General features: G+C 35.5%; 1 protein-coding gene across 2 annotated transcripts in view; it reads left to right on the top strand.

Annotated features, from left to right (window-relative positions):
• The window catches only part of LOC148951496 (ras-like GTP-binding protein Rho1), a 36,448-nt gene extending 24,405 nt beyond the window's left edge, over positions 1-12,043 (top strand). For both annotated transcript variants that reach the window (XM_089090914.1, XM_089090913.1), the window contains exons 3-5: positions 566-766; positions 2,660-2,842; positions 11,844-12,043. In XM_089090914.1, coding sequence (XP_088947040.1) covers positions 566-766; positions 2,660-2,842; positions 11,844-11,882 — 423 coding nt within the window. In that variant the 3' untranslated portion in view covers positions 11,883-12,043. The remainder of the gene's footprint in view (positions 1-565; positions 767-2,659; positions 2,843-11,843) is intronic.
• The last annotated feature ends 3,937 nt before the right edge of the window (positions 12,044-15,980 follow it).

Here is a 15,980-nt window from a genome sequence, read left to right as displayed (position 1 = left end):
CATACAATTACTTATCTACGTTTTATTTAATTGTGTAAATGTATTAGATGGGCATCCCAATATTTTTTGGTAGTAACTTGTAGCCTGGAACCACAATAAAAAGTTGTGTAGCTTGCGTATGTAAGTTTTTAATTTTTGTTTATGTATTATGGATATGCCATTGCGTCCTCTTGTATTTGATTTGGAATTGTTCGAGAATGAAAGAACATTTATAATATAAACTGCACTGATCGCACAAGGGCTGTACAAAGACTCCATGGTCATTGACCACTCACATTTACTCTGCTCCCAAATGGACTTCAAGTCGGTTCCTTGCAGAAATTGACCATACGCAAATGTATATACTATATTATAAGTATTTTATTTAAATTTGATGTGTTCTTTATGTTCGAGCAAAAAAAAAAACTGTTTTAGCAGAGTACACATTTATTCAAATAAGCATTTAATTTAGCTAAATTTAGTCAAATATTTAAATTAATAGTTAAACTTCACTTATTCTAAGAATAATTGAAAATTTAAAAGGTTGAGTTTGATGTCCCTGCTTGAAGTCATTTTTCTCTAATAGGTTGAGCTAGCGTTGTGGGATACTGCAGGCCAAGAAGACTATGACAGACTTCGCCCCTTATCTTACCCAGATACAGATGTCATATTGATGTGCTTTTCCGTGGATTCTCCTGACTCCTTGGAGAATATTCCCGAAAAATGGACTCCAGAGGTGAAACACTTCTGCCCAAATGTGCCAATTATTCTCGTTGGCAACAAAAAGGTTAGTATTTTCATAATCACCACAGTTGCCTGACTGTTTCAAAGATTTATTCCCAATCATATCAGGTATTCAATTCAGGCACGTATGCCGGAATTTCCTTAAAGGGGATCAATAATAACAAAGCTAATTTTATTAGAAAATTTGCATAAGAAGTGCCCATGAATTCGGGACAACCTGCATACGCCCCTGATTCAGTTGCCAAATCAATATATTCCATCAATCAAACAGCAGAGAGAATTGATGAAGATATATATTAATTTTTCTCATAAAGTACTAATTTTTGGTTGAAAATAGGTCTTGTTGTATGTTAGATAATGTTTGCGAGTATAGAGAGTGTGTAGCTAAGTATATTTATTTTGGAGTCATTATTCTGACCGGGCAGACTAACCAAAGTGAGCCGAGGCTCAGGCCACAAAGACCCATTGCCTCCATGGTTCATAGTTAGCTAGAATATCTTTTATAAACACGAACCTAACTTTAGTATTCAATATGCAAAATGAATGTGTGTCATTAAGGGATATCAACGTTTTCTTTTATGTGTTTTATTAGCGTGAGAAATTAAGGGTTAGTTAAGTGCTTCGAAGCAAATCTTAAAGAATTGAAAATGATATAAAAAATTGTTACCATAGCTATGTTATAGGCTATTAGAAATGATGTAAGTTGCAAAAATGTGGCACTTTTTATACATTGATACAAAAAGGGTAGATAGTCTCTTTAAGTTTTTGTAGGCAAGCAAACATCCCTTGACCTGATACTTTTTAACTTTACAGTATTGATTGATGACGTCTGAAAGGTCACTTGATGTTTAATCTTATTTGAAACATGATATATGACAAGCGCCGTGCAATCTAGTACTTTCAAATTGCCATCGCTCTCAGCTTTTTTTCTTCAAGGGAATAAGTTTTCATTTGGGTGACACCAAATGAAACTTATTCCCTTATTGAAACTTATTCTCTTATGTGAAGCTTATTTATTTGGGTGATCAAGATAGGGTTAGAGTGTGCAAGCCAGTAGTATTTGAAATTTTTATCTGATACATATAAGGATTTTATCTTTCTTGTAAATATTGTGAAAGCGCATTCAGCAGCCTTGTGACAGTACTGTGGGTGAAGTCATACCTGGCTACTCTGGGAACTTAGTTTAGAACCGATTAGTCGCAAGGCCTTCTCCCACGAGGAGTGGCAACTTTTGGGCAGATATAGCCAAGAAACTAACACTTCTGTGTACTGTGTTGGCCTCTAGGGGTTTTGTGGTGTGAGGAGTTGCTAGCAGTAGTAGATGTCATAGTATTTCGAACCTCTGTACTGGTGTAGCTGGAACACCATTTAGAGGAGAGGGTGGGTTCCTTCTTGCCATTCTGAAAATGGTGGGAAAGCTTTGGAAAATGCTTTGTTGAACGAAAAGATTTGGCGCTTCTTAGGGTAATAATTATTATTTACAGGGCCCTAAATAGGGGTGCACGAGACCAAAGATAATATGTACTATGATGCGCACGTTCCTCCGTCTTAGCCTTTTTAAAATTTTAGTGATACAGTGGGGTTTGAAAAATTATTTTCCTACATACCACAAGTTCCCCGTAAAATTTGTAGAAACAGAAAATGCCAATACTGATCTAAAAGTTTTTATTCGGAAACGAAGAGCCCCAAAAGTTAATTAAAATTCTCTGGAAGTGTTTTTTAACTATGCTTTTGCATCCCCATACTTGATGCACAGTTTTTGGAACTAGTTTCTGGCAACAGTGGCCTCAAACATGTGTCCGAAATGCATATTTTTGTTGCAATATATATATATATATATATATAATTAGGTTCTTCGGCTACCAGTGTACTATAATGAATGAACGATGTGTTGATGGAAAGATAAGTCTATAACAAAAACCTATTTATATTTCAGGACTTACGTAATGACCCAGCCACAGTGAAAGAGCTAGCCAAGATGAAACAGGAGCCAGTGAAGCCTGAGGAGGGTCGCGCAATGGCAGAGAAAATAGGAGCTTATGCTTATCTTGAGTGTTCTGCCAAGTCGAAAGAAGGTGTCCGTGAAGTGTTTGAAACAGCGACCCGAGCAGCACTGCAGGTAAGAATTCTTTAGGTAGTAAACTTGCCCTGTTCAGCAAAGATGAAGCATCTCAGTAAACCCGGGTTCCTGGTAATTAGCAATGAAAACGAAGACAATTCACTTCAGAGCGTAAACGAAGTATGAAAAACGCAGATGTTTCGAAACTCCTGCGTTAAGCCGTCTTCCGTGTAAATCCGTGAGAAATGGAATAAGTAAAAAATTGGATTGTAACCCAGTGGTTTAGGGAACCAAAGCGTTATTAGCCTAGCTTATTGTTTGCTGCTGCCATATCCATGAACTAGAAAGTGGATTTCTTTTGTATGGCTCATTCAGTTTAAATAAGTGTGTGTCTGTATGCAAATTATTCTATCCTAAGGTTATTTGAATATGGTTCAATTGAAGTATTTCCGAAACAGCTTCATCTGCCTAATTATGTAACCCGGTAGTAAATTAAGTTTGGTTAATATTAGAGAGGTTTCATGACTGTTTATTCAGCATTATTAGAAAGCTTGAGGCGCGTCAAAGCATTAAGAGTTGTTTAAATGATTTGCTTTTGTCATTTTAAAAATTAGCAAGAATTTTTAAACTGGTAAAGTGCTTGATTTTAGGTCTTATCAGTCCTGTAGCGGCGCAGGGGGTTTGAGCTTAGCTTGGTGGTAATACGGGACCAGAGATCGAACCTTGTTGTAGCAATACACTGCAGAGCTGACGCAGGGACCTTAGTAGTCAAATAGCGTCTTTTTTCCGATTTCTGCTATTAGGTCTTATCTGCAAATTCCATGGCTCTATTATGTGTCATGTATAGGGATCTAAATTTTATATTATGCCAGTGGACGAATCTGGTAAGGTCAAAATATCGTTTTCACAAATGACCAGTTTATGTCACGTAGGATTGTCACCTTTTTTTTCTTTTGTTTTTAAGAGCGTTAAATTCAAAGCCTAGAGGACTATTATGTTGTCAGGAATATCTATTGGAAAGGCGCTGGAGTCTCTTGTTAGCGTTATTGGAATATCATAATCTTGTGAGAATTGAAACATAGTATTAATTAATTAATTTAGTCAGGGTTCGTTAAAGCTTTGAACCTTCATATTGTTTTCATCACCAAGCTTTGACACACTTGATTTATCATACCACCTTAGACTTGCAATTTTTGTACTTGTGTCTTCGTGCGTTTTGTATGCACAATTTGAGCATTAATCAGATGTATGCGTATGAAGGATGACAGATTGCGTAAGATTAACCTTTTCGGACAATCGTCAAGGGCTAAACGGAAAGCAGGTTGTCTGCTGTTGGGATGGGGGGAAGTCGTAAAGAAAGATTTAAGGGAAATGGGAACTTCCTGGGAGGGTGTAAAGAGGGAAGATTTGGAATAGATTGGAATGGAGGAGGAGCGCGCGTAGCTGTGTTGACCTCAGGCGGTTTGGTGCTGCCGTGAGTTGTTTGTAGTATTAGTAGTAATAATATGCGTGGTGTTATTGGGTGCCATAAAGATATACAAGCTTGTTGCAAAAAACGCGAGAAAATGAAAAGAAAGAAATTGCGAGTCAGTTTGATGTCAATCAATCAAGGTAGACGCACAAGGGTTTGATATGTTTGCTTTATTTGTTTTTGAAGTTTTTTTTAGCTACCGGTTATTGAGTAAAATTATAAACCTCACTTATCTATAAAATAGCCATTTGATTAACTTCAGTACGGCTCATTAATTATCTGGACATCAAAATGTTCTGTCCGGGTCCAAAACTAAGTAAATTCCAGTATATTGTTGAAAGCGGGTCTGGCCAAATTGTTAATCTCAGTTTAGCTCATTAATTTGACCATCCAAAGGTTTTGTCTGAGTCCAAAGCTTAATTAGTATCCAGAATATCACTAATTTTGAAGCGGGTTAAGCAATTCATTTTGTGAATTCATTCGTGAATATTCGGGTTGAATCCAAAACTGTTGGTTCTTCAAATATTTTGAAATCTACTTGCTAATCGCACTATAGCAATTTTATCAAATGTTTGTTCCACTTGTGTTCTTTTTCATTTCTGAATCCTAATAGTCTTCATACCTAAGTGAAGGGTATCATTAAAATGTTAAAGCAGACAACTAGACATCGGTATCAATATGATATCCAGTCTTTGTCGTGAAAATCACTTACCCGTAGTCTACTTCTTGAGGTCCCGAACCCAGCTGCTTAATTTCTACAGTGAAGTCTGAAGTTTTATCTCAAAGAGTGTGTATTAAGTTTGTTTGTTGGGTTTATTCTTAAGTGGGCGAATCACATTCCATCCTAGACATTCTGTCTGATTAACAACTCAAGATTATTCGAGAATATCAAACATTAGGAATATGTTTCAGATTATGTTATTATTCAGATATGTTATATGTTATATTTCAGATATGTTATATGTTTCAGATTATTGTTTCAGATTATGAGATCATATTTAAGTGAAGAGTATTACTAGAATGTTAGAATTGAGAACATCACTAGAATGTTGCATCACTCCTATATCCAGTCTGTTATTTGCCATGAACCTACTAGCGGAGGTGCCGGTATCCTGATTCCCTGCCTTCGAATAGGAGTGCAATGCATAGTAGGAGGGAAATCATGTAACGCTTCTTGTGTACCCGTATTACCCAGCTAACATCAAACCCACTGCGCCACCACAGGACTTGTTTGGTCAACTCTTGAGGGGGCGAGCAAAATTCCAACTTTGTATCCTAGACATTCCGTCAGTATTAGGTTCAGGCTATGACATCATCTAAGTGAAGAATGACTAGACTGTTAAGCTCGGTGCCCACAGAAAGCGAATTCGCTGATGCTAGGCGAATTCCAGGTCGTCAGGCAAATATTTTCAGCTTCGCACTTCCAAAATTCACAGCTCGCACCTTTCATCTGCGGATCGAATTGTATTCGCACGATAGATATTTGCAAGACGAAATACAGAAAATGTCTAAAAACAAGAAAATGAACAAGGACAACGTTCTTAATCATTTCAACTTACCTCTCCGACGGCTTAAAGACAAAAGCAGTAACAATCAACAAATCTTTTGATTCTGTCTTTTAGAAATCATATTTGAAATTTCGCATTCTGTGAGGCATACCACACGAATTCGCTGTCGTGATGCGAACTCACAAATTCGTCTGCGAAAAAATTTGCTTTCTGTGGGCACCGAGCTTCACTGCTTTTGTCTTTAAGACGTCGGAGAGGTAAACTGAAACGATCAAGAAAGTTTTGCTTGTTCATTTTCTCGTTTTTAGAAATTTGTTGTATTTCGTCTTGCGAATATCTATCGTGCGAATAAAATTCGACTCGGAGTTGAAAGGTGCGAACTGTGAATTTTGGACGTGCGAAGCTGAAAATATTCGCCTGACGACCTTGAATTCGCCTAGCGTCAGCGAATTCGCTTTCTATGGGCACCGAGCTTTAGAACGAATAACGGTATATAATCTGTTATTTGGCAATCCCTCTGCTTTTCCATCCCTCCGCTGCCACCACTTTGTAAAGTTTTTAGATTATCTCTCTGTGAGTTGTCTACTTCTCTGTAAATTGTGACTTCCTCTCTTTGATGATTTATGGTAGCGTTGGCCTATTATCTGGGTTCGACCGGTGGAGGATGTCTTGAATCTCTAACCATCACAAAGTTTATGTTTAGAGTATAAAATGTTTATTTATACATATAATATAATGAATGTACATATGACGAGGACAGATACAGAATTCGAACGGGCTCAAGAAATCTAAATTGATAGCTTATATTCAGCACGACATGCAGATACACATCAGGACATTTGACAGCATTGCTCTATTTTTGTCTGTCAACTTCTAGGAATCATAGCGAATATTCAGAATTAATATAGTCATCAAGGAAATGGGCTTTATCTAGAAAATGGACTTTTGACAGATCCTTAGAATTTAATTATAGGTTTTAACCTGGAAAAACCTACTAAAGTTTACAGATTTTCTCCGGAGTTTTCAAAATCTTTTTTTTACAAAAAAAAAATGATTTTCTATCCCCAAACCAAGGTACACTTAATAAGAACCTAAAATAAAATACGCACACAAAAACTTAATCAACAAGACACAAGAAAATATTTTCCCAATTGGTACTTTCATTTCACTTTATATTGTCATGCTAAGTTCGCATAAAATTCGCATAGCTACACCTAATAGAAAAATTTGCACATCGTTAGAATATCTTTTAAAAGAACCAAGTTTGAACAGTACACTTCAATAAAAATGATAATCTTCAATTTAAAGAAACACAATGAGATATTCCTTTACTTTACTTTTTTCTTCTTTTTTTCACAGATTATTCGGTTCTTTACTATTCATAAGACATCAAAAGGAAGTAAATACATCATTTGAGAAAAATTGCCACACAGCTTTCGCTTGTCATTTTTATCTTTCTGTTTTTCCTATTTCAAAGAAAGCATTTCTCTTGTCCAGTTAATCAGCATAAAATCTATCTACATCTTCAGGTTAACTGTAATTGCAATTCCCTACACCATCATACTGCAATAACATACCAATCCCTTACTAATCTCTATAATCACCTTACTCTACTTATCTCTATAATTGTTTTAATACTCTTCGATTTTTTTTGTACTCATTCTATGAAATATGAAGATACGGCTCACTCGGTCTAATGTCTTCTCCATAGAAACGTGACCACCAATGAGTAAGTAATCATGAGCCAGTTTTATTGCCGAATGTACTAGGACACTTGGCAAGACTAATTTAGCTGTTCTAGGTTACACTTTGTCCTTGCCAACGCCTCCTAGTGGATAACAATAAAGAACACCTTCCCTAAGAAACAGGCCGTCAAAAATATTTAACAGCCAAGACGCAAGATTACTTTTGTTAAACACGAATCTCTCCCCGTGTTATTCTCTCTGATTTCCCTGGCACGGAACTCTTTTGCGCCCTGTCATCTCTTAATGTCCATGGCACGAAACCTGCAGGGTTTTCGAGGTTTGGTACTCCACCGCCTACCTCTCTCTTCGCCCATGGGAGCTCAGACCTTCCTTTACCAGGATCCTCTGAACCCGTTGACCGCTCAGACATTCCTTTCCCAGGATTCTCTGAACCCGTTAAGCACAAGGGCCCTTGGTCGACCGCAGTCCGCCCCTTCACCAGCTTCATCTCTCTCGACACAACGTCTCATTACGTCAGTGCCTAATAAATTATCAGTCATTTGGTCTCTCGGTCAACCATAGTTCGCCCCTTCACCAGTCTCATCTCCCTCGACATTGCACCTCTCTACATCAGTGCCTTATAATAAATTTATCCTCTCTCTCTCTCTCTCTCTCTCTCTCTCTCTCTCTCTCTCTCTCTCTCTCTCTCTCTCTCTCTCTCTCTCTCTCTCTCTCTCTCTCTCTCTCTCTCTCTCTCTCTCTCTTGACACTGCACCTCTAGATCAGTGCCTTATAGTAAATTCTCAATTTCTCGTCATATTTTTTTGTCCTAAAATGTTTGCCTAAATTTCTAATCTGACCCCTAAATCCTGTACTAAAAAATCTACCTATCCCCCTGGTCATGTTTTACGTCAGGTAAGTTCTGACGGAGTCCTTCATTCTGCCTTGTCCAATGAAATTCAACATCTACGGTTGCTGATAATATTCCTGCTTTTCTTCACCAATTACGTTTTAAATAGCTTCAAAACGCTGAGCTCTTTTATACGCTTCATAGAGGGAATCATAAAATATCTCTTAATATTTAGTCTCGAGCCTTCAATAAAACAATCCAGTCCTATACTATCAGAAAAACCTACCAAACCATCATAGCCCGATCGATACGATTCCTCTAAATTTCTAATATTTGAGGAATCTCTATCCTCAAAAAAATTATGGCCCTCTTACTCTAAGTGGTACTGCATCTATCACCTTCGAGTCTGACCAACCAAGCAGTGTTTTCACCCTTATCAATTGGCTAAAAAAAGGGTTTATAATTTTGCATTTTCAAGAACTGGAATATTTCCCAGGGGATCTATTACTGACCCAATTATTCTTTGATTCAAATTCTCCTTGTTGCTCTTACCCTTAATAGGTGTATCATTTATATCATCCTCAGAATTATCCCCCATATTTACCCTACTTCTTATAGTGGCATTTTCTTTGGCCATTAAATTACCAACAATAGTCAAAAATTTTACGATTGAAGTGGGATTGTAATCCCGACTTGAAGAATCAAAATTCAAAGGGGCATTTAAACATTTACTTTTTATTTCTTTCAAAAAGGATGAAGCAATATCTTTATTAAATTCAGGATCTGAAAGATCTAAAATTGGAATTGCGCTCATTTTAAACGAGAGAAAAAAAATGAAAAAGAAAAAAATGAGTAAAACAAATTAATTAAGTCAACGCTGTAAAAACAACGCAAAATCGTTATTCGACACTCCTAACAGATTTCCTACTCGCGTGCGAACTTAAAATGCATGACTTACTTTCATAAATCGTCGTTCGACGTTCACTTTTTTTCAAAAACTGGAATCTGGAGCGGGAATCAGGAACTGAAGCGGGAACCTGGAATCTTTGACGATGCAAACAGCAACAAGTCTCAACTTCCGACGTCAAACGATGAAAAGTTTTTTTTTTAATACTCTTGATTTTCTTTAATACAGATTTACAAGTCTGTCGTGAACCTCTACTTGTTGAGGTCCTGACCGCAGGTACCTAATTTTCATATTGTTTATTTGTTTAACTCTTGAATGGTTGAGTAAAATTAGAGCTTTGAATTCTAGATATTTCGTCTGAATTAGCTTCAGGTTATGACATCATGGTTGCCCTCCTAGGGGCAACCTGGTAAAGAGATGAACCTTAGCCCATAAATACCGAAAATATAAAAAGGCGCTTTGAAAAAAAATGCCTCATATCCAAGGAAGAGTAGTCCTTTAGTATTAGAAGGAATAATGGTATACAGTCTGTTATTTGCCGTGAATCTCTACTTGTAAAGGTTTCCAACACTGGTGCCTAATGTCCATACTGAAGTCTTAAAGTTTTATCTCAAACACTGTAGTAATCTTGTTTGCTAGTTTTACTCATAGGTGGGCGAACCAAATACCATCTGAGTTGTTTCCAAATTATTTGAGAATATCTAAGATTACAGTATGCTTGATCTTTATATAAAGCTAGGTGCCCAAAGAATGCGATTTTTTTCGCAGACGAATTCGTGAGTTCGTTAGTTCATCATATTCAGTGTGTTATTTACCATGAATCTATTCCTAGATGTCCCGAACGTAGGTGCATGATTTCCATATTAAAGTCCGATGTTTTATCCCAAAGATTCTATAATGATTTTGTTTTTTAATAATTTGTAATTTTCTGAAATAGTTTGTATTCCATTAATTTTGGTTTTAATGAGTAAGTTCTATTGGCGCTAATTACTTGCTATCGAAAAAAAAAAAAATTTATTTAACTTGTGTTAATGTTTCAACATAAACAGTAATCAAACAAAATATACCACTACAAAATGCTATATGCCCTGTAACAGAGGATAACCATTGTTCAAAAAAGAAAATTATGATTGCTCAAAAACACTTATTTATCATAAACTAGAATGTTTGTCCACGTGCTTAGCTGAATGAGAGAATAATAATTTGTCAGTTGTTTTATCTAAAAAATTCCGTAATATTGTGTTTCTTTGGTTGCTTTGCTACTGAGTGGGCGAAGTAAATTTGAACTTTGCATCTTAGATATTCCATCTGAATTAACTTAAGACTATGCGAGAACTGGTCATCATGATCAAAATGGTTGTTAGAACTTGCAGAATTTGGCTTCTCTCACGTTTCGTACCTCTGTAAATGTGAGTTTTTTTTACCCCTGTCTGGCTGTGAAGGAAAAACAGGTGAACATTAAAAAAATAATTTTATTATCAAAAGTAATGTACATTCAGGGTTATTTTTCTAGGTAATCAACTTGATTGTTGAATCATTTGTCATATCTGTGAAAAAGCTTTGTAATATTTTCTTCATGAAATGTTGTTGCTAATGATTGAAGATGGGTTTTGGCGGTTCCTGTTTTGGATAGGCCTCAGTAGGTGTCCAAAGCTTCATAATAAAAATATGCAGCAATTTTCGTTCCGGCTGCATTAACTCTTCAAGCAGTGCACTTTTTGGTCCTAAAAAAATGTTATAATCTTAAAGTGGTTGAAAGTTTGTTTGAATTTTTGGTTGTCTTGGGAAAGTCCAGTGCATTGTTTTGTATTTCCGAATACCCACTAATTTCACATTATATTTGATTTCATTTTCTATGTTGAAGTAATTTGTTAATATTAAAAAAAAAACATTTTCATGGTTTATCTTGCGCATAAAGCGAAATCGGCTCTCTCGGAGCTTGTTATAGCCTCTTTGAAAAGTAAAATACCACCTAGTCTAACACACATGAAGCCGTTATACCCACCAACTATAGCACAACATCTACAGTAATACACACACCATATAGTGCCGTTTTAGCGTTAAAAAGAGAACTGAGAAGAACAAAATACAGAAATAAAACTAGCCTAAATCCAAAGAAAACACAAGAGAAAAAAAAATTAAAATAGAAAACAAGTAATTTAAAAGAGCAGAAGTTTGAACCCGAAAGGCATAATACATAGATATTTTTAGGGAAGAACATAGCTCTTTATATGGTTATGATGTTTCTGGGGCTGAAAGTCGATTGAAAAAGGGGCTTCGGGAGCACTGTTTGCAAACTGACGAGAAGCTCAAAGAAGCCCTCACAACTCACTTTAAACAATTGGAGTTTTATGAATAGGGTATTACAAAGCTTGTTCACACATATGACAAATGCCATAATCATCAAGATTTGAATTGTACATTCATTTTTATAGTAATTTTTTCACGCCCCTTTCCTTCATAGCGAATCAGAGGCTGAAAAAAAAACATTCCTTGCGATATAGATAGGTTAGTTGCCGCTAAAAGTTGGCAGCAAGTTGGAATTTGATTCCGATGATGAAATCGTGCTAAAGCGTCTGCATAACAATCCAAACGAGAAGCAGCACATCTGTCCTTGTTGATTTCTGTTTTCATTTTTAGGTTAAAAAGAAGAAGAAGGGTAAATGTGAACTTATATAAGTCAGATTTGAAGTCGACGCCCAACTTTGCACAGGAGGCGAGGGGCTGCTGAGTAGAGCCTGCCGTTTTTGTTATCTTAGCGATTTTTTTTTTCTTTTTATTTTAATGTATCTACAAATGTTCTTATTCCTTCCACCTTGACAATAAAAAAAGAAAAATAGGCACAGAATTATTTATGAGAATTTTTTCATAGAGGAAAATTCTAAAGTTGAAAGTATTGGATTAGTTTGTTGTTGTTTTTTTATCGGGTATTCGTAGAATCGATTTAACATAGAAACAACACTGTTATGTAATTTGTTTTGTCTTCTTTTTTTTATCATTCTTTCTTTAGTATGTGGCTAACCTAAATGCTGATTTATTTTTCTCATTTTGTTGGCCTTAAAAGCTTTTATAATGATTCAGAATAAATGTATTGTCTTGTAAAATTAAAAAGTGATTTTTAGTTAAGGAGCAATGAAGAGCCAGGCAAAGATCCTGATTCTGATCGCTATCTTTAAATCCCGAAATAAGGTGATCTATTAATTAAAGATGACTGTTTCATAATTCTCTTTAAGATTAATGTTGGTGTAAAAAATATTGCGTACCTTTATATCTGGCTAGCAAAATACTCCTTTAGAAATTTTAAATGTTTAGAGTACGTTCCACACCGCCTCATCATCATTATTGGAAATAGGAGATCATAAGTATCATAAGTAAATTATTCACAATCATCATAAGTAAATTATTCAAAAATTAAAAACGGGACATGGAGACGGAGATTCAAGCGATCCGATCAGATAGACCGATCACTCAAAAATTCCATTTTGTCGCTGCTATGTTGAACTTTTCCTTTTTTTTTCCTTTTTTTTACGATTTTTTTTAACGCAAAATGGCTCACGGATAGCGGATATCGAAACTCGCAAAATATTCAAAAATATCATATTTTTTCATTGAGAAAAATATTCACACAGAAACGGTTCACTGCAGCCGTTGAAACGCAACAAAAATATGAGATATTTAAAAAGCGTATACATAAGAATATGTTAAATCAAGTTCTAGAAGCCAAGAAAAACCTGCAAAGGGCTAATGCGTATTAGCTTAGATCAGCTATGTGCCTAATGAAAAATACGATTTAATTCTTATCTTCTATGATGATTTCCCTGGAAATACTCCCCCAGGCCTCGTGTATTAAAACGACACAACACTCATGTTGTTTATCAAATATTAATGGCAAACTTCTGAAAAACATGATAAGTTTCTCAGTTACTTGCAATTTATCTACAAAGCTCTCAATTCAAAATAACGGATGCTATTTTCAACGGCTAAGTAGAAATATTTCAACGCAGCCGTTGAACCGTTGTGATATATAAACTTGCAGCAAAAATGGAGGAAATTTAACAGATCACACAAAAGCCAAAGAACGTTTTTGCGTGAAATCACATCAGTTGGGCCCAGGGTAACACAAACTTGCATAAGGTGAAGTTCTAAGTAGAGCGTGAGTGTACTTAGTGCTGCCTGTGTTACAGACAAAATTTGTTCCCAAAGTTTTATTTATGCTAGTGTGAAAGAACAATAAGCCTGAACAGTAAGCAAAGGCTCATGTTTTTGCATTTATTTCTTATTATACATATCTATTTTATCAAATACATAAATGTGTATACAAAGTATCTATTATTTTTAGCTTTAATATAGTTTTTTTTTATTATTAAAAAAATAGTTACAAATTTTAATATAGTTACAAACTACTTTTTGTTTAAAAATGGGCCTCGAAAGCATGACAACAAAGTTTTTCTATTAAATCCAAACGTAACTAAGTCAGGAGTGGCGTTTTTTTTATAATTTCTCTGCTTCAGAATTTTGTAGTATCCCTTGTGAGTCGCATTTATTTTCTATCTCGGTGTATTTGGCTGTGACTGGACTAATTAAATTTGTCTGTTTGTTGATACCGCCAATGATCTAAAATTTCGAAGCAATAAACCAACTGATATAAGTGGGTGATACTTCTCATTCGAATCAAACGATGCCCCTGTGTAGAAATAGAGTGGTTCTTTACAAACGTGAATCAAAGGTGTTTCAACAGAGCACTGTCAATCGAAAAGAACAATTTATGAAAAGTATATGCCGAAGCTATATAGCTAGAGGGGGTAAGAAGTTTTTTGATGGGGAGTAGTACCAGAATTTTTTGCCAGGATTTAAGTTGGAGTGTTCCTTACCTTCCTCCTTTGAAACGTTTTTCAAATGTACTTTTGTGCCGCTTTAACTGCTTCCTGGCACACATGTAGTATTTAGTGCTGCTCCTTTTAACTCCTCTTACTCTTTGCTCTTCTGCTCCCCAACCCTGGTTGCAACCACAAAAAAGGCGATTTATCTTATTTCTCAATGCTAATTTTAAAGATTAATCATAAAAAGACGTAAAAGTACCTGTGCGTTAATGTTTAAAAAAAAAATGAAAAATGTAGTGATTTAATAAGTGCTTCTCAGAACAATTTTGCCAACGTTGTCAAATAAAGCTATTTTACTAATTACAGCTACTTTTCTCTGAGAAAAATGTAAAGCTAAAGTGTATTCAGTAAGCTATGTTAGAAATTGGGAGAATCCAAAAACGTAATTTATTTCCCTGAAACTCTTTTTTGTTTGAGAATTACCAGTTTTGGGTGCTCTCTTAAGAGCTGGTTTCAGGCAAACGTGACGTTATGCACGTGTCCAGCCTGCAAATCTGTCAAAATGTAAATTAGAAATATTCCTAAACGGTTGTTTTTGTAAAACTGAAATACAGGTTAATGGCATGCCTAAACTTTTTGACTTGTTCTATTTGCCTACTTTGCTATTATATCACTTTAGTGCACATCTCAACTTATTACAGATAGAATTTTTTAGTTTTGAAGTAAACTTAATTACGGATATATTAGAAAAATTTAAGAATTCACCAAAAGACGGATAAAAAGGAAAGATAAATACAAAGGTGCAAGAGAAAAACTCAAAATACCTGGAGAATATTTTTCTTTTCACAACTTTAGTTCCGAAAAATATATATAATCTTCAGCAATTTATCTTTAACAATTTTTCATAATCTTCAGCAATTTATCTTTAACTTCACAGCCAATATATTTCAAAAAGTTATTTACCACATTGCCCTTGCCTGAGGCCCTTGTATATTTTACCATAAGACAGAGATCATACCGGCTAGCAGTTGTCACTTTTGCACTCAAATAATTTAACTTTGAAGTTTTGTATTTTGCTAGAACCTTTTTTATCATCATTTCCTAAGAGTGCAAAAACTTTTTGCATTGAAGGAAAGACGTACAAAAATTTAGTTTTAAATTACATAGGCCTTCCTCGACCTCTTCCAGCTGGCATTCCGCCCATGTCACCTCCGCCAGATTTAGGATTCTTGACAGTTTCATCCACAGTTAGTAGCAGGGTTGTCAACTTGCACACTATCGTAGTTTTGCCTCATTACACTCTTTCCCTCGATGGACGAGAATTGCACTCTTATTACCAATTTTTAGCTAAAATCACTCCTTTTAGCACTCTTAGGAAATGATGATAAAAAAGGTTCTAGCAAAATACAAAACTTCAAAGTTAAATTATTTGAGTGCAAAAGTTACAACTGCTAGCCGGTATGATCTCTGTCTTGCCTTCCCTAGTCATCCAGTCATCTTTCCAGCATTTCCAACCATTTAAAAAGAAGTAGATTAAATCAAGTCAAATTAACAAGTTGGAATTTAATAAAAGAAGTCAAAAGCTGTTTGGCACAACCGTTCTTCTTGGAAATGTAAAAGTGAGAATGCTGTAAGGTGACGGAGAAGCAACAACCAAAATAAATCTTTTCAAAGTCTATTCTCAAACTGATAAAATTCTGTACTCAAAGCATTCAATTCGCCGAACAAGCAGCTGTCAACTTTCTGGGAATGTACCCAGAAAACCACTAATTCCATATAATAATTGGAAAGAAATTTGCAAGAAAAGGAAAGAAGGAGAAAATCCAGTAGAGAAAGACGGAGAATTATTTTGTGCGACTAAGAATGTCTTTACCAACTAACTACAGTGAAGTCAGCTATAATTCAGGCTTCAGAATCATATTTGACCACTATCATTATGACTAGTTGCTTGGGGTAT

Source organism: Artemia sp. Qi Xiang Cuo, chromosome 6, assembly GCF_049724085.1.
Source record: "Artemia sp. Qi Xiang Cuo chromosome 6, ASM4972408v1, whole genome shotgun sequence".
In the NCBI taxonomy this organism is placed as follows: domain Eukaryota; kingdom Metazoa; phylum Arthropoda; class Branchiopoda; order Anostraca; family Artemiidae; genus Artemia; species Artemia sp. Qi Xiang Cuo.
The sequence above is the reverse complement of the archived record's forward strand: the minus strand, read 5'-3'. Positions and strand labels throughout refer to the sequence as shown.